Source organism: Pelodiscus sinensis, chromosome 4 (assembly GCF_049634645.1).
Source record: "Pelodiscus sinensis isolate JC-2024 chromosome 4, ASM4963464v1, whole genome shotgun sequence".
NCBI lineage: Eukaryota > Metazoa > Chordata > Testudines > Trionychidae > Pelodiscus > Pelodiscus sinensis.
Window position 1 is genome coordinate 83,265,578 of NC_134714.1, and position 18,059 is coordinate 83,283,636.

Here is an 18,059-nt window from a genome sequence, read left to right on the forward strand (position 1 = left end):
GATGAGGCATGGAGGGGGAGGGGACAGGCAAGCCTGGAAAATTAAAATACCTGTTGATTTTATTATCTTGCCCTTTCCAGGCCCCTTGGAGGCTACTGCCTAGCAGCTTTGGCTGCAGCCTACCCCCTCTGCTGGCTCTAACCCCGGCTGCATTTGCAGGGCCCCCGCAGTTGCTTGGCTGTAAGTAGTGGGTTGAGGGAGGGGGGTCTGGTGCCTGCAGTCCTAACGGCTGTGCTGAGACATTGGGTGGGGAGGAGTGGGGTGCTACCCTGGAGGTCTCCAAGATGGGAAGGGAGTGTTCGGTTTTGTAGGAGAGGGTCATTGGTTCCTTTTCCCCCTCCTACTCCTTGGATCTTCAAGAGGTCAGGGACTGCACCTGCTTTTATGTAAGGACCCATCCACTCCTCTCACTAGGAGCCTTTCACAGAGAGTAGTAGGACGCTTCATCACCTGTCAGCCTTCTTCCTCAGCCGCTGCCACCCTCATCCTCACCCACTGCCAGCCCCACACATCCCTCTCCCTGCGAGATCCCGTTTCCCAGCCCAATCCCCTCCCCCCTCGTCCTCCGCTCCTCCCTTTCCCTCCCCTCCTCTCCTTAGCCTTCGCCAGCCCATCCCCTCTCTCCTGCTCCTGCCTTCCCCCCGCTCCCTCCCTGCCGCCTGTCCCGGGCGCTCCTCGAGGAGCAGGACGCGCCCAGCCGCTGCTTCCTCCTCCCGCGTGGGGCTCCTGGGCACCGTCGACCTGCTGCAGCTCGCCCGGCGGGAGGGGGAGCCAGGCTGCGGCAGTCCCCTGGGGGCTCCTCTCGGGCAGTTCGGCCTCCGGGGGCTTCGGCTTTGAGCGGCGCCCTTGGCTGCCAGCCCCCGGGGCCTGCCGCAGGTGAATTCCTGCCTGGCGGCCCCGCTCTGCCCTCCCCTGCCAGCGTCGGCAGCATCCGTCTCCCCTCCCTCCGCCTGATGGAGAGAGAGAATGGCGGAGCGAGAGAAAGGAGCCACGTCCCCGGCCGGATCCTCTCCCTTCCTGGGGCTGCACCTCGCCTCGCCCCCCAATTTCAGGTACCGCAGCCTCCCCGCCCCCGCCCCTCTGTCCCTTTCCTGGGGGGGGTCGCTGCAGATCTTTGGCGCAGCCCCTTCCCCCCCCCATCGATCCCCGTTGTGGGCACAGGCTGCAGGCGCCTCTGCGCCCCCGGCCGCTGGCAGAGGCTGGGAGCTGCGGCGGTGCCCGTTCCCCACCGAGGAGGCTGGGCGAGGGAAGGGGCAAAGGCCGCCCCACCCCCTCCCCCGAGCGGGCATGCACAGGCTGTATTGCCGGGGCGGAACAATGACTGCCTGGGGCAGCCGGGTCCCGTCTCCCTGCCCCACAGCTGGCTCGGGGCAGTGTAACCCCTCCCCTCCCCCGGCCAGAGGGTCAGGCCCCGTCCCTGCTCGGGGCTGCGAAGGAGCCGTGTGCCCTGGAACAGGTGGGGTCTGCGGGGAGCGCTCCTGCTCTCTCGGGCAGCCAGGCGAAGGCTTGCGCCCTGCAGCTCAGTGGGGAGGGCTGGGCTCTGGGCAGCACAGCGGCAATCTGCATGGTAGGCAGTGTTTTTCCTGCTGGCTTTGTGTGTGTGTTGTGAGGGAGGGATGGAAATGCACACACAAGCATCCCCTCTCCAACCCGAAATCTCGCCACAGCATCCTGGAGCACCCCCGACCCTGGAACCCTCCCGTTATATTCCCCTCCTACCTCCCACTCATGCTTCCCCAACACCTCCCACCCAACCATCCACACCTACTTCCAGTCATCTCCTCCCACACTACTTCCAAATCCTATTTCCCATGGAAGCCCCAGAACTGCCCCCATTTTCTCTCCCCCACACACACTTTCTCCAACACAGAAGACTTCACAGCCAAAAAACACACCCCCTTCCCCAAAACAGATTTCCTCCCCAGGAAATACTTCCTTCCTCCTTCTTTCCTCTTTCTTATGTCACCTCAGAGACCAGGACCCCTGTGTATGCTCCTAGGTACAGACCTGAAACAAAACAAACCCAGGAGAGTGTTGCAGATTTAGAACCGATCCTCTCAGAAATACCAAAACCCCCCATCTATTTGGGACATAGAGCCCTTTTAATTTGAAGGCTGTGAAGCTGTTCACAACATGGGCCTAACAGCTCCAGGCAGATGCAGGGATAGGAGCAGAGGGGGACAGCAGAACCTACAGCTGCCTAGCTGAGATAAGGATACAGGTAGGCTTGGGTGGCAGGATGCCTGCCAGTTTGACTTCTGAAGAGCTGAATTAGCAAAGGGGTGCACAGGGGGCAGCACCTGATATTTGGTCTTGCATAGGCCATGCCACTATTTTTCCTGTGATTTGAGGGGCTGATGTAGTTTGTTTTTCTGAAATTCTGAGCAAGTGTCATCTGGTTATCAGATGTGTGTTTCATGAATGGTGGGGCACTAAGCCTAGAACTGAGTCTGAGCTGGGTAGGGAGATGAGACCTGTACTGTATTGTATATACTTATACTGAGAAATGCTGTTATCAGAGGTTAATGTTTCACATGTAATTCTGTGATGTGTCTAGGAGTCTGAGAATTGGGGAAAGGGAATATCTGCCATTATTTTGAGGGGAAGCTGGCATGGTGTTTGGACATTGTAAGGCAGGGTGAGAGCCCTTGTGCATACTGTCATTAGGTTCTAGTGCTTCCTCTGCTAAACAGCTTTATGGGGCTCTGCAAAGAGTAGCCCACTCTCTTCCTTTTAGTTCTAATGCTGCCTATTTGAATTGTCTGAAGCCATTGCATGCAACATGGGGGCGTGTTGCATGCAAATTAAACAATTCAAGCTGCCTCTGGAAGGGTCCACCATGAGGAAGAGTCTCAGCCACAGAGCTGGATAATGTGAGTCTAGCAGCAAAGCTCAGCCTGGTCCCGTGACAGTCTCAGGCTTGCTGTGTGCTGCTGTCCTAGATACAACATTTGTCTCCTGGGCTCTGTCCTCTCAAATGTAAACAGCAACACCCAGGGAAGGAAGAGCATGGTGTCATCTCCTTCTGTTGTCCAGGTCTCCAGAAGTGGAGTCCAAATGCTCAAGAAGCAACTTTTAATAGGAAAGGGAGCTGGGAATAGTAAGACCTTGTATGGGGAGAAATCTCAGGGCTCTGACACAGCGGGGAGAACTCAGAGGTCTCTGAAGTTAGGGAAAATCATTCCAGGAGCCCTGAGTTTGGGATCAGGTTCCTGGGATTCATGGAAACAATTCTGACATCTCTGAACTTGGGGTGAATTTTGAGGACCAGAGATGATGAAATATTTACGGGTGTGCAGGGGTTTTGGACCCCAACCCTTCTCCACTTTTCCCCACCAGGGTGTTTTATCTGGCAGGTGTAAGCACTGAGGAGTATTGGAAGGGCATGTGAACAGAGCGTATCTGGTGTGACAGAAGACTTTCTTGATCTATCCTTATACTGTAGCCAACACAGCTCCACCATCTGTGAGAGTAGACCTTACACTCTTGGGTTGCCTGGGGACTTCCATTCTTGGCTGAAAAGGACAGCAGAGACTTCATTCCAGGGTGCAGAATCAGATTAGCTCATTAAGTGAGGTGCTGAATGAACCATGAGGACATGTGAATACTGTGCTCCTGGCACAAAGGGAGTCCGATCCACATTTTCTGCTGCAATTCTAACCCCTTTTGAATGGCAGCACACAGGCTCCCAGCAAAGGACATGAGGCAGTGTGTGTCCTTAACATGGAAGAGAAACAACATTGCCAGCTAGCCCCAAAATAGTGGTGATGAATGGGCATAAGAAATTCTAATTATCTTTCCAGTGTGATGGCCTGAAAAGGGACTAGGAAGCAACAATTTGGGAAGAGTGTGGAATGAGGTCCTTCTTTTCTAGGGCAGCCTCCTTGGGTCGTTACTTTGCCTCAATGGGGGATTGATTTAAAGAATCCTAGATCTTAAGAGATAGAAATGTCCCATTAGGTTCCATCTAATCCATTTGTCCCTTGGGCCCAAGGCAGGATTGGTCCCCACAGTCTGTTCTCCAGGGTTGTACCCACATGAGCTTAAATATCCCAAGCAATGGGGCTCCCTTCCCTTTTTTTAAGAAGACAGTCCCACGGCCTCACATACCCCACTGCCAAGAAGCTCCTGAGATTCAACTCTACATTTTTTCCCCATGGTCTAATCCTCTAATTCCTACTTCTACCCTGCAACAGGATGGTTTGCTCCCCTAAGGGCTAAAGTCCTGGGCCCAGTCAACCGTAGTTACTGAGGAGACACCTGATCAAGCTCATTCCCCTCAAAAGAGCAACAGGAAGCTACAGAAAGGAAATCCCCAGGGAGGCCAGTGGGGCAATGGAAATTGATAACAAGGGCTGCAGGAAGTAAGTAGGCTCTAGCAGAGAACACTGAGACCATCAGGGAACTGCTAAGAAAGATGTTGAGTGAGTACAGGGCTGTGGGGAACAGCTGGAACTTAGGGGGGAAAGTCCTGGACATGACCTGATACAGGAGTAAATGGGTGAACTTGAGAAGGGACTTTAAAATTTTAGTTAAAATGTTTATTAATTTAATAGACATAGACTCCAAGAAAGAGCAAGAATGGGAGGAGGATTTAGGAGTTACTGAAAAAGTCTGTTGGGGAAACTGAGGCAAGGGCCCCTTGTGAGGCCACCCTGAGGCCACACGGTGGTGTGGGACTCAGACACCTTATGCCATAGTCATTTGTGATAGAGATGGTTCTGGTTACAACTCTTCTCTCCAATGGGGTGAGTGGACTTAAGAGTAGATAAGAGGGACCCTTCTTTTTAGATTTGTAGTGAATCCTATCCTCTTCTACAGTGAGAGCAGCAAGATACCTTTCTTTGCAGTGTCAGTGTCTGAAACTTGTCCTGTCTCTTGCTGGATTTTCTAATTCTAAACTACCTGCCGGTCAGAGGAAGAAGCTGCAGTGTGGCAGCTAATAATTCTATAGTCTGTGGCCGTGTGGATGATGACCAGGTGGGCAGCCAGGCATGGAGTGTGTCTGGGACAGAATGAGAGCCCAGCAGGATGAGTTTCACAGAAGGTTTGGCACTAAAGCTCTTTGCCAGCCCTTTGGGGAAGGATTGTCCAGTGCTCATCCTTGAGCTGGGGCAGGAGTCAGGCTGCTGAAGCTACATTAATGCCTCCTAGTCTTTGCCCAGGGAGGAGGAGATAGAGATGGAAATGAGGGAGATGTTCACCTGACATTCTGTGACTCAAAGAACTCTCAGTTGACATAGGAGCTTCACTTTTAAAGCAGGAGTGGGGTGTAAAGCATTATGCAAAGCTCATTGCAGTTGGTGACCACAAACCTGATTGACCACAACCCTGCACCTTGCGAGGTCATTGTCACCACTGGGGAAAAGCATTCTGACTTGGTGGTATTTTGCCCCCACTGTGAACTGGTGTAAATGACTGCACAAGGTGCAAAACATCAATGAATCTGTCCTCCATCCTCAGCAGGGAAGGGCGGGGATAGTTGGCTTTAGCAGCGTGCAGACAAATCACTTTGTACTATGAGTCTGAGAAGATCTTGGAAGTTAACCAGTACTCAGAGACACATGCAAGACAAAGCTGGAGGAGCTGCTACAGTTTAAGGATGTAACAGAAGTGGGAGGTGGGTGGCAGAGATTTTTTGGCCCTGACACACACATACTTCCAACGTTCCTGATTAAAAAGTCATTGCATCAGTTTAGATGCTGGACAGCAGGGCACCTGGGAAAGCTACCCCCTAGAGGAGCTATTTCTATGGTTCAGGGAAGTTGAGAATACCTGAATTCCTCTGGGAGTCTGACTATAGCAGAGGGAGCTGGGAAGCATTCCTATTAAAAAGGATTCTAAAGAGAATGCGGTCTCTAGCAAAGGAGAATGAACCTCTTTGTATTTCCCCAGGAAGCTCAGGGAAGTCTAGGCAGAAGTGAAAATCAAGCCCTGTGCTTCTGGTTGATTTGCATGTGTTGGGGTGTCTAAGTAGCCAGCTCAGAGTTACTGGGCAGGGCACTTGTTGTTATACAAAATGAGGCCTCTCTGATATTTCTCTTCGGTTGCTGTGTGGGGGAATAGGAACTGGAACACAGATGGAAAGGTGTTTCCCTCTGAACTAATGCTGTACCGAATGCCCCAGTATGGTGCTAATTTGCAAATGGAACGTCATAAAAAGTCCTGACTGCTTCTGTTCATCAGAGATCTCCTAGCACTTTCATAAGAGTCAGAGTGCTAGCCTTTCTACTCTGGCCAAATTCCAGCTCAGGTCACTTGATTTTCCTCTAGGCTCCTACATTCTCTTCAGAGTTTCAGGTGGATACAGAGTTGTTGCTCACTTCCTTTCCTGAACTGTGGTATAGCATGGCTGTGTCACAGTTAATCAGCTTCCAGTTTCTGTCCTAGAAGTCGCTGCATTAAAGTGTCAAGTAAAATGACTTCTGGATGTTCGTGCTCTGGAGAAACATAAGTTGTTATTAAAATGCAATTGTTACCATTGGCTTTTGTCAACTGGGGCCTGTGGCATTTGAGGTGCTGATAGAAGCAAGATGTGTCACCTGCAGAGACATATTTGGAATTTGCCTTGCCTAAGTTACGGTCACCTCGGTAGGAAACTCCTGCTACACACAGTGTCCCTGTTAACAAAGAGACTGGCCTGCTGGGTAATAAAGAGATCTCTCCATGCCCTGAGGCCTGGTGCATTTGCAGGGAAGTGACTTGGCTTTCTGCTTCTTGGCCTTGCATCATGTGAGCTGTTGCTAGGAAGGATTTCAGCATCTTATGGGGGATTTTAATTACTTCTTCCAAGCTAGTGTGGATCTCTGCAGGAATGAAGGAGACCAACTGACATCTAGTTTTGAATGCAAGAGCACCACAGTCAGCTGTTAATACATCTAAAAACAACAAATAGTCTAGTACAGTGTTTCTCAAACTGTGGGGCTCTACGAGACCATCTCCAGGGGCTCCGTGAGATTGACAAACTGGAAACATCGATAGGTACAACAGATACAATCAGTGGACCGCTGGGGCTCCGCATAAATTTTTACACATGTAAAGGGCTCCGGAGCCCCAAAAGTTTGAGAAACGCTGGTCTAGTAGCAGCTTAAAGACTAACAATGTGTAGATGTGTCATGAGTTTTCGTGGGCAAAACCCACTACACCTAATTTTTGAATTGCTGCATCCCCTGCTTTTCCAGCTTTGGGCATTTCTGGGAGTGAAGGCTAATTTTATAACTCTCACACACACACACACTTACTAGAGTGAGGTGGGATAAAGGAAGAGCAACTAGAGATATGATTCCCTCCTGGAATTCAGCTGGCAGCTTAATCTGCTGCTGCTGCCAGGATTTGGGTGGGTGTAGGGTTGGTCCATGAAATAATGCAAAGAATTATTACTCTCATAAAATTAATGGAAAGGAACATGTTTTAATATGGCAGTTTACCATTCTACCCACTCACTCACTGCCCACATCAGCTGGCATAAGCACTCCTCTTGTGGTGTGGGGAAAGTCATGGACTGCCTGATATTCTTCAGGCAGAGAATGGCTGGTAAAAGGGACAACTATGAAAGAGTTACCTTTTAATGTTGGCATCCATTATGTATACTCCCTTCATGCACTGCACAGCCTAGATCCGCTTCCTTGTTCTCCTCAGAATGAAGAAGCAGACACACCATATGGTCTAATGCTGTGGTCCCCAACCATTTGAGTTGCCGGGCACCAGGGGGCGTGGCCGTTCACCCACCGGGTGCCGGAGGGCAGGGACACTTGTGCGCCCGGGGGCGGGGCCCCCTCCACGGGCCACGTGCCCGGGGCCGGCGCTCCCCTCCCCCAAGTGCCGCGTGCCCAGAGCGCGGGCGGCCAATCTGCGGCACTCCCGGGGCCGGCGCTCACCATGTGCCATGCGTCTGGGGCCGGCTCCATGCATGCGCCACGTGCCCGGGACCAGGCCAGCCCCGAGCACTTGGCGGGCGCACACAAATGCCCCCGCGGGCACCATGTTAGGGACCACTGGTCTAGTGCAGTGTTTCTCAATGACCAGTCTGTGGACCTACACTGTTCCTGAGATCTCCCTACTTGGGGAGAAGAAAGTTTAGGAAAATAGAAAGCTGGTCCCTGATACCAAAAAGGTTGAGAAACACTCGTGGACTGAGCATGCAGGTACTTTGGGTCCTATTCCTGGTTCTGAAAGGGAGTGTGATTGCAGACTGAACATTGGACTGGGCGTCAGGACTGTCTTAGGCAGGGGTGGGCAATAATTTTTGACAAGGAGCCACTTCAGAAATTTTTGAAGCAGCCTGGGGCAGGGCCTCAGGCAGAAGGGGCAGGGCCAGGACACATCTGTGCTTCTCCTTCGAGTGGTCCCCGTGGGTGCTCCACTCTGGGTGCTGGTGCGTCCTCGCGCCGGCGACCGGAGACTTTTCTAGCTGTTTCTGCCGCGGCGCGCAGGCGCCGTGGCGCCCTCTAGTGTTGTTCGAACTGAAGGGCGCCTGCGCGCGCGCGGCTCCTCAGTTCCTTCTCTACCGTCCTCGGCAGCAGACGGAGCTCTCTCTCTGCCAATTCTGTCAGAGAAAAACAGTTAAAATTATCGTTTTTACCCCCCTCTTTCCTCACTATCCAAGTTCTTAGACCCCCCCTAACCAGTTAAACCAAAAAAAAAAAAAAAAAAAAAAAAAAAAAAGTTTTTCCCCGGTTGCGGTTCGCCGCTTGTTCCCCAGCCCTTCATGCCCGGCTCGCCGGGCTTTAAGCGCTGCGAATCATGTCGGGACGCCATGCCGGCGTCCGACGGACACTCTGCGTGCATTAAGTGTCTCGGGGAGGCACACCAGACGCAGAAGTGCCAGCACTGCTCTAAGCTAACAGCCAGAGCGCGACGTGACAGAGCCAACAGACTCACGACTCTCTTATACGAGAAGTCGCTCCGTCCCTCCTCAGACGACTCGCCTCAGCAAGCTAAGGGTATGGAGAAAGATCAGCCTCCTACCCATTCTTCCTCCGCGACACCAAAATCCGCTCTCCCTCCGGCCTCAGCTATGTCCTCAGGATCGCCGGTGAGCACTGTGGACATGCCGGGAACCTCCGGTGCGCCGCGGTCTAGACGCAGGCACCGCATAAGAGAGCTCATTCTGAGCCGAATCAAAAGGCAACGGCACCGGCCGCTTCGGCACCTAAGCCGTCATCGGCTCCGACGGCACCGTCTATGGAGCGCTCGGTACCGAAACAACACCTAACGGCACCGGGCCCTGCACCGAAGAAAGCCCGCACCGAAAGCCTATCCAGTAAAACCTCGGTGCAGAGAGGTACGTCGGCACCGACATCACCGCCGAAACCGCACCGTTCGGCACCCTCTCAAAGCCGAAGCCGGTACCGATCCCCGGTGCGGAGTCACACCTCGTCGGCACCGCCATCCCCGGCTTCCTCCATCCATTCTACCAGATCACACCATTCTTCAGCTAGTGGCATCGGAACCGAACCTAGAAGCAGATTCTCATCACAACATTCCAGCCCTTCTCAAAGACTTCCATCCTGGCAAATGCCTGCGGTTCAGTACGCATACCCTCCCCCCCCGCACCAATGGTATCCACACCAATACCCATATCCACCACCGCCATACGCCACACAATGGCAACCGTGGAGTCCACACCCAAAGAGGTCTCATCACCGACCCTCATCTACAGTCTCTAGGCCACCTCCAGCCTCTCCTCCTGCTACCACATCCGCTACAGAGCCAAACTCTCCTGCTCCTTCAGATGGCCATGATTCACTTTCTGACGGCGAGACCAGATCTCCGATGCATAACTCCTCTTCCTCCCCAGACGAAGCGGTCACCACTGATGCCCCACCGTCGGGAGATGACACTAAAAAGTTTCAAGAGCTCTTTAAACGAGTAGCACTAGCTCAAGAAAAAGATCTTCAGGAGGTCCAGGTCAAACAATATCGACTTCTCCGCTCACTTCAACCCCCAACAGCTACCAGAATCGCCATCCCGATGGATGAGGCTATTATGGACCCAGCCAACAACATTTGGCAAACGCCAGCGTCCATTACACCAACAAACAAGAGAATAGACCGCAAATATTTTATCGCTCCCAAGGATATGGACTTTCTGTTCACCCATCCACCCCCTAACTCCCTGGTAGTAGATTCGGTCCGACACAAGGGTAAACAGCCTAATTTAAGATCAACCCCACAAGACAGGGATCACAAAAAGGTGGACATTATGGGCCGAAAGGTCTATTCTTCTTCCACACTACTCCTTAGAGCGGCCAATTATACCGCTATGCTGGCAGACTATGATAATGCCAATTACGCGAAGCTCCAGGACCTTCTTCAACATCTCCCGGAGCATAAACGCCCAACCCTCCGTAGCATTATGCAGGAGGGCCTGGCCATTTCACGCACAGCTTTACAGTCAGCCATGGACGTGGCAGACACTGCGGCTCGAATTACAGCCTCCGCAATAGTCCTACGCCGAATGTCATGGTTACAACCCTCTGGCGTCCCTAGGGACCTTCAACAAAAGGTCGAGGATTTACCCTTTGATCGCACCAATCTATTTGCATCCAAGACCGATGAGGTGCTACATTCTATGAAGGACTCCCGTACAACCCTTAGAACTCTAGGAATGTACACTCCTCCCTTTAGAAGGAATAGATACCAGCCTTACCAACGACCCAGGGAACCATTCCGTCAACAGCCCAAATACGATTTCCGTAAACAAAGACCACTTCGCCGTAGACCTCAGCGTCAACAGCAACATGCCACACCTCATCCCCCGGCTGGCAAGCAGCAGGTTTGAAGGCCTGGTCGAGAGCCAGGAGGCCAATCCGTCGACCCTCCCGATAGCTACCCTACAATTTCATTACCCCCTCCGAGCCTTTTTCCACCAATGGTCCCTCATTACCTCGGACAAGTGGGTTTTGAATCTAGTTCAGTCTGGCTACGTCATCCCCTTTACCTCTACCCCGCCCAACCACCCTCCTACCCTTCCCTCTTTCAGGGACCCCTCTCACGAAACCGCACTCCTACAGGAAGTCTCACGCCTCATTCAACTGGGCGCAGTAGAACACGTACCAACACAATTCCGCGGCCGGGGATTCTACTCGACGTACTTCTTAACCCAGAAGAAGACAGGAGGCTGGCGTCCCATTTTAGATCTCAGGCGCCTCAACAAATACATCGCATACCACCGTTTCAAGATGGTTACCCTTTCAACTATCATTCCCTCTCTCGACCAACACGATTGGCTTTCGGCTCTCGACCTTCAAGACGCGTACTTCCATATTACAATTCATCCTGCTCACAGACGCTTTCTACGATTTATAGTGGGTACCCAACATTACCAATACAGAGTACTCCCGTTTGGCCTTTCTACGGCTCCCAGAGTATTCTCCAAGACTCTATCAGTCGTAATGGCCTTCCTCCGACGCCAAGGCATCATAATATTTCCATACCTGGACGATTGCCTCATAAAAGCTGCGTCTTTCCAAGAGGCAAAGGCCATGACAGACACCACAATAGACCTCCTACTCAGTCTCGGATTCCACATAAATTACGCAAAATCCACTTTGCGTCCCACACAGAAACTGGAATTCATAGGCGCCCTCCTCGATACAATCACAGCAAGGGCCACTCTTCCCGATCACAGGTTCGCAACAATATGCGACCTTGTCCGAGCAACACAGGTGGCACCTACTGTCACGATCCGCCATTGCCTCAAAATCCTAGGGCACATGGCCTCTACGACTTACGTCGTCAATCTCGCCAGACTCCACATGAGGCCCCTTCAGTCCTGGCTCGCCACGGTATACAAACCTTTCAGAGACCAAATGAGCAAGCATGTTGCGATCCCACCTCGCGTTATCAACTCCATGCTCTGGTGGACAACCCCTCAAAACATGCTACACGGTGTCCCCTTTCAACGTCCAGCGTCTACTCTAACACTCATAACAGACGCATCACTCATGGGATGGGGGGCTCACCTGGGAACCATCACAGCCCAAGGCAAATGGTCGTTCATAGAGCAAGCACTCCACATCAACATTCTCGAGCTACGGGCAGTCAGATACGCATGCCAGCATTTCACTCAGCACATAGCTCACAAGACCATCACCATTATGACGGACAATACCACATGCATGTATTACATCAACCGTCAGGGTGGCGCTCGCTCCCCTTCTCTATGCTCGGAAGCCACCAAATTTTGGACCTGGTGCCTATCCCATGGGGTCACCCCCTCTGCAGTATACCTTCCCGGAATACTCAATGTCACAGCAGACACCTTAAGTCGCACATTCATGGACCAGCACGAGTGGGAGATCGACAAACGCGCCCTCACACCGATCTTCCGTCTTTGGGGCCATCCAGAAGTGGACCTTTTCGCTACAAAGAACAATCGCAAGTGCCACCTCTACTGCTCCAGGGGAGCCCTGGGCAGGAATTCCCTCGGAGATGCCCTCTCCATCGCATGGAACGCCTCCCTTCTCTACGCCTTTCCCCCCCTCCCACTCCTGCACAGAGTCCTAGACAAGATCAGATTGAGTCAGGCACGCGTGATTTTGGTGGCACCTGCTTGGCCCAGACGAACATGGTATCCTTACCTCCTCAAAATGATGATAGCAGAACCGTATCCCTTCCCTCCACGCTGCGACCTCCTCTCACAAGATCACGGTCAAACCCTTCACCCGGACATCACCAGGCTGAAGCTCCACGCTTGGCTGCTTCATGGCTCCATGATGCCGAAACTGCCTGCTCAGAACAAGTAAGGCACATATTAATTAATAGTCGCAGATGCTCTACTAGGAAGACCTACCGCTACAAGTGGACGCGTTTTTCCCTATGGTATGCTCAGACTCATGCAGACCCACCACACCTTGCTCCAATACATGACTTATTGGACTACTTACTCTCTCTGAAACATTCCGGTCTAGCACTTAGTACTATCAAGGTCCATGCCGCAGCCATAGCAGCTTTCCACCATCACCCTCCAAGCTCTTCTTTCCTCGCTGACCCAATAACCAAGCGCTTCTTCAAAGGCCTGCAGAACACCTTTCCTCCGGTTCGTCCACCAGTCCCCATTTGGGACCTGAACCATGTCCTCAAAAGCCTCACAAAACCCCCGTTCGAGCCGATAGCAACCTGCTCGTTCTCTCATTTGTCGATGAAGGTGGCTTTCCTAGTCGCCATCACCTCCAGTAGGAGGGTGAGTGAGCTTGCAGCTCTGATGGCTGACCCCCCATATACTGTGTTTTTACAGGACAGGGTGGTACTTAGACCCCACCCTAAGTTCCTACCCAAAGTACTCTCTCCCTTCCACGTGAATGAACCCATACACTTACCTGCATTCTTTCCTAAACCACACACTGAACCGTCCCACGCCGTGTGGCACACTCTCGACGTCCGACGAGCTTTGGCGTTTTACATAGATCGCACGAGACCATGGCGGGCCTCGCCTAGACTCTTCATCTCATACGCGAATAGATCTAAGGGACAAGCAGTCTCATCTCAAAGAATCTCTAAATGGATTACATCCTGCATCAAGACCTCTTATACTTTATATAACAAAGATTTACCTGGACTTATCACAGCTCATTCCACTAGAGCAGTGGCTGCCACGACCGCTTTTCTCCATAATGTACCATTACAAGACATTTGCAACGCCGCTACCTGGTCATCCGACCATTCCTTTGCACAACACTATGCTCTCTCCACCTCGATAGCATCTTCTATGGCGGTTGGACAAGCAGTGCTGTCTACAGTTACTACCACACGGCTCCAAACCCACCTCCGCGAGCCGACAACTGCTGTGTAGTCACCCAGAGTGGAGCACCCACGGGGACCACTCGAAGGAGAAGAAAGAGTTACTCACCTTGTGCAGTAACGGTTGTTCTTCGAGATGTGTCCCCGTGGGTGCTCCACTACCCTCCCTCCTTCCCCTGCTTGGAGCCTGATGCTCTGGTGGGTAGAGAAGGAACGGAGGAGCCGCGCGCGCGCAGGCGCCCTTCAGTTCGAACAACACTAGAGGGCGCCACGGCGCCTGCGCGCCGCGGCAGAAACAGCTAGAAAAGTCTCCGGTCGCCGGCGCGAGGACGCACCAGCACCCAGAGTGGAGCACCCACGGGGACACATCTCGAAGAACAACCGTTACTGCACAAGGTGAGTAACTCTTTCTTCCCCACCCACAGACCCTGATTGAGTGAGGGGAGTGGCAGGGCCTCAGCAGGCCGGATCAACTTGCTTGGCAGGCTGGATCCTGCCCACAGAGGGCCTTTGACACACCCCTGCTCATAGGTGTTGTTCCTGGCTCTGCTGCTGTGACCTTGGACAAGTCCCTTCTACTCTCTCTGCCTCAGTTTAACAACCTGTATCATGGAGTTGATATTTCCTCCCTTCTAACTGAACAGCTATACAGCACTGGAGAGGTGAAACATGCTGTGTAAATACTAAACATTATTGCTATCAGCAGGGCTTGAAAAATCCCCTCGCCTAGGGGGAATAGGAAGCTTCTCCACAAGAGTGCCTTCAACTTCTGCAGAATCTCACCTTCATTATAACAAAGAAATCTTCTAGCCTACATAGTTGTGAGGAAAATCTTCAAGTCACCTGGGCGTAGGTGCTGACTTCTTGGGTCCACAGGAAAAAAATAGCTGGTGTTCAGCACCCACCAGCAGGCCCCAAATATCAACTCCTTCCCCTCCCCCACCCTGTGGCTCCTCCCTCCCCCCCAGCCACAGATCAGCTGTTATGCAGCAGCAGGAAGCCCTGGGGGAGAGGGGGGAGAACAAGGGTGGAACTGCTTGGGGAATGGGGTGGAACATGGAGGGAATGTGGGGTGGGAAAAGGTGGGGTGGAGATGGGATCTTGCAGGGAAGTGATGGAGTGAGGACAGGGCCTGGAGCTGAGCAGGGGAAAAGAGAGAGTCAGCATCTGTGCATGTAAGTATAACTGCTGCAGTTATATCTATCAGAGTCTGCAGTCTAATGGCTCCAATGCTTCTGCCAGTGCTTGCAGTGAAAACTGACCAGAGCCATGGTGGGTTTGACAGCAGCTATTGAAACTTTTATGGACATCTGTGAAACTGTTGGGAATGAGGATTGTTTCAGCGAGGATGTTTCCGAGTGGGTGGGATAGGGAAACACGTAGAGAGAGCTCTCTCTCCCTTCACACAGCTGAAGGGACTTAGTATGTATCAGACACATACTAGCTGATATAAAAGATGGAGCTCTGAACCATTGATAATCTTTATCATTGCTCTGCAAGAAAATATAACATCATAGCTGATAAAGTTTGCAGATGACACAAACGTTAGTGGAGTGGTAAATAACAAGGATGGGTCAGTTACAGAGCAGGTTGGATCACTTGATAAACTGGACTCACTTGAACAACACAAGTTTTAATATAGTCAAATGTACATGGAGGAACCAAGACTGTAAATCATAGCTATAAGAAGGGGGACTAGATGCTGGAAGATAGCGATTCTGAAAGGATTGTGAGGTGATGATGGATGATCAGGTGAACATGAGCTTCCAGCGTGATGCTGTTGCTAAGACAGTGACTGTATGGGAATAATGAGTTAGATGTGAGAAGGTGTTATGACCTCTGTATGTGGCATTAGTGTGAGCACTACTGGAATACTGTGTCTCCTCTCTTGGAATTCACACCTCCAGATCAGCTACTAGAAGTGGGCCTCATCCTCCCTGATTGGATCAACCTCGTCATCTCCAGCCTGATTCTGGCCTGCATATTATACCTGCCTCTGGAAATTTCCACTACATGCCTCTGACGAAGTGGGTCTTTGCCCATGAAAGCTTATGCTCCAACACTTCAGTTAGTCTATAAGGTGCCACAGGACTCCTCACCGCTTTTGCAGATTCAGACTAACATGGCTACCCCTCTGATACTTTCTTAAACCATCTGCTCTATCTTGACCAAAAGTAATGGTCTGATGCAGGAGCCACTTGGGGAAGTTATATGGCCATTGTTATTCAGGAGGTCAGTCTCAAGAAGACTATAAGGGTTCCTTGTGGCCTTGAAAGTGGAGTCGAGGGACAGCTTCAGGGAAGTCTCACCTCTCATTTCTCAGCAGCTGGAATGGGGTTGGTGTCTCACTGGTCAGTGACCAGCCTGCATCTGCCCTTTGACTTTAACTTAGCATATTTAATTTTTTAACTCCTAAGACTTGGAAATGTTACCAGCTACTTCAGAGTCAGGGGATGGGAAAAGAGAGAGGGGGAGGTGAGAAAATAAATCAGAGAGAAAATGGATGGGAGGAAATATAGAAACAGAGTCTGAAAACCACACAGGAAAATATTCATCATGATTTATTAGAAAAGCAAGGAGATGGAAGGGGGAATGGAATTAAAGGCAGATAGATTATGTAAATTACACTTCTTAAAGGGTGTTAAATAGAAATGTTTGTTCATTGGTAACATCTTACAGTTCAGTGCAATACCCAGGAAAAACTATACATAGTTAATTGGTTTAACTTGCAAGGTGGGTGGTTTGGGGGTGTGACAACACAAGGATTCTGACCTGTCTAATAAGATTAGTCCTTGGGTTAGGAAATTTGGTGAATGTTTCAAGCCAGGATGGTTGCTCTCCCTGTGTCAGGGTGTTGAAAATCACATGGACTCACTAGCAGCAAGGGGTATGTCCGTTATGATGCTTCCATTGGGCAGGTCTCACCTGTTCCTACTAAGTTTGTGGAATTGAATGCTTGGTTACCAGAGAATCTGTTTTTGTTTTCCTAACTCCCCTCCACTCTCTTAAAAGCTTGAAATAAATCAACAGAGGTGCTAGCTGTGCTCACTGCTGTCCTGGATCTCGGCATTGCCAGACCCTGGGCAGAGAGACTATACCTAGAATGGACTGGAAGAGAGGCTGGAAGTCTGGGGATTTAGATCATTTCTGAAAGTACACGAAACCAAGCATCCCCACCTTGTCCTCCGCACACAATTTCATGTGTGTATAAATGCTGCAGTGACCCCTTTAAATTTCTTTTTCTGGATGAAATTATAGTTCTCTCCTTGCCAAGTAAAAGCTGATGACTGCCCCCTTTCCCATCTGAGACCGTAGTCCATGAAGAGCCTGAATAGACTGCAAGGGACCTTGCAAGGACAGGAGAAGGTGGCTCACCGAGCTGGTGTCTGTTAGTGACGAAGAGGGGGGAGCTGGAGCTGCTATTGAGCAGGAGTCTGGCTGGCTGGGAGACTCAGCAGCCCAGGCAGCGCGCAGGGCCTGGCACCATCTCAGCTCAGTGGGTTATTTTTTTTCCAAGACAGCTGATTGTATCTATTTTTAATGAGCTCCCCTAGACTGCGCAGTGGGGAGGCGGAGAGTGGCGCAGGAAGCACCGGGCTCTGAGCTGGGGGAGGCAGAGGGGCAGCACACCCAGAGCTCAGCTCCCTTATGACTGGCTTCTCTCCCTGGGGAGAACTTCTTTGGACTGTGGCCCTGAAACCCCAAGGAACGGGTTCCTTTTAAATGCAGCTGGCCTTGAGAATGGAGTCAAGCACAGAAGAGGAGAGCTGGCTGGAGGATCAGTGGGAGAAATGGTAGGGCACGGTGGGAAGGGAGGGCTGGGGAACAGTCAGGCCTCCTCTCTTTCTGCCTGTGGTGCCTGCAGAGCAGGAGAGAACTAAGTACATACTTGGCCCATAGTCTCTATGCTGTGTGTGGGGCTGCATGATAGCTGGGCACTGAGGAGACCAGAGCAGCCAAGACTGCTGTTTCCTCCCCATCGGAGGAGTCATGGGCTCACATGCAGAGAGCCTCCTAGTGCCGGAGGCAGGAGCAGTTGCTGGAAATGTTTGTTTTAACAGCAGGCGGAAAGGGTAAGAGCAGTGTAGCCTGCTTGTGAAAGGGGAGTGTTAATCCGGGAGCTTCACGGAGAGGGAGGTCTGAAGGGTTTGGAGATCCTAGTGCCCCCAGGTAATTCCTCCAAACCCTGGCACAGCATCTCTGCTTCCCATGGCTGCCTTCAAACCTGTGGGCTCCCTGGTGCCAGGCCATCAGGCTTATGCCTTCTGCACACAGTGCTGAGCCCTGCCCCAGAATGAGAGCTGAGCTGCAGCTGCT

The 18,059-nt window shown here is 51.7% G+C and overlaps 1 protein-coding gene across 4 annotated transcripts in view; it reads left to right on the forward strand.

Annotated features, from left to right (window-relative positions):
- Positions 1 to 258: 258 nt before the first annotated feature.
- MAPK8IP1 (mitogen-activated protein kinase 8 interacting protein 1) overlaps positions 259 to 18,059 on the forward strand; it is a 58,733-nt gene continuing 40,932 nt past the window's right edge. The window contains exon 1 of one of the 4 annotated variants that reach the window (XM_075927566.1): positions 259 to 1,052. In XM_075927566.1, coding sequence (XP_075783681.1) covers positions 954 to 1,052 — 99 coding nt within the window. In that variant the 5' untranslated portion in view covers positions 259 to 953. Of the gene's footprint in view, positions 1,053 to 17,424; positions 17,537 to 18,059 lie in introns of those variants that run through there. The other 3 variants (XM_006124502.4, XM_006124503.3, XM_075927565.1) reach the window with 3 other exon arrangements.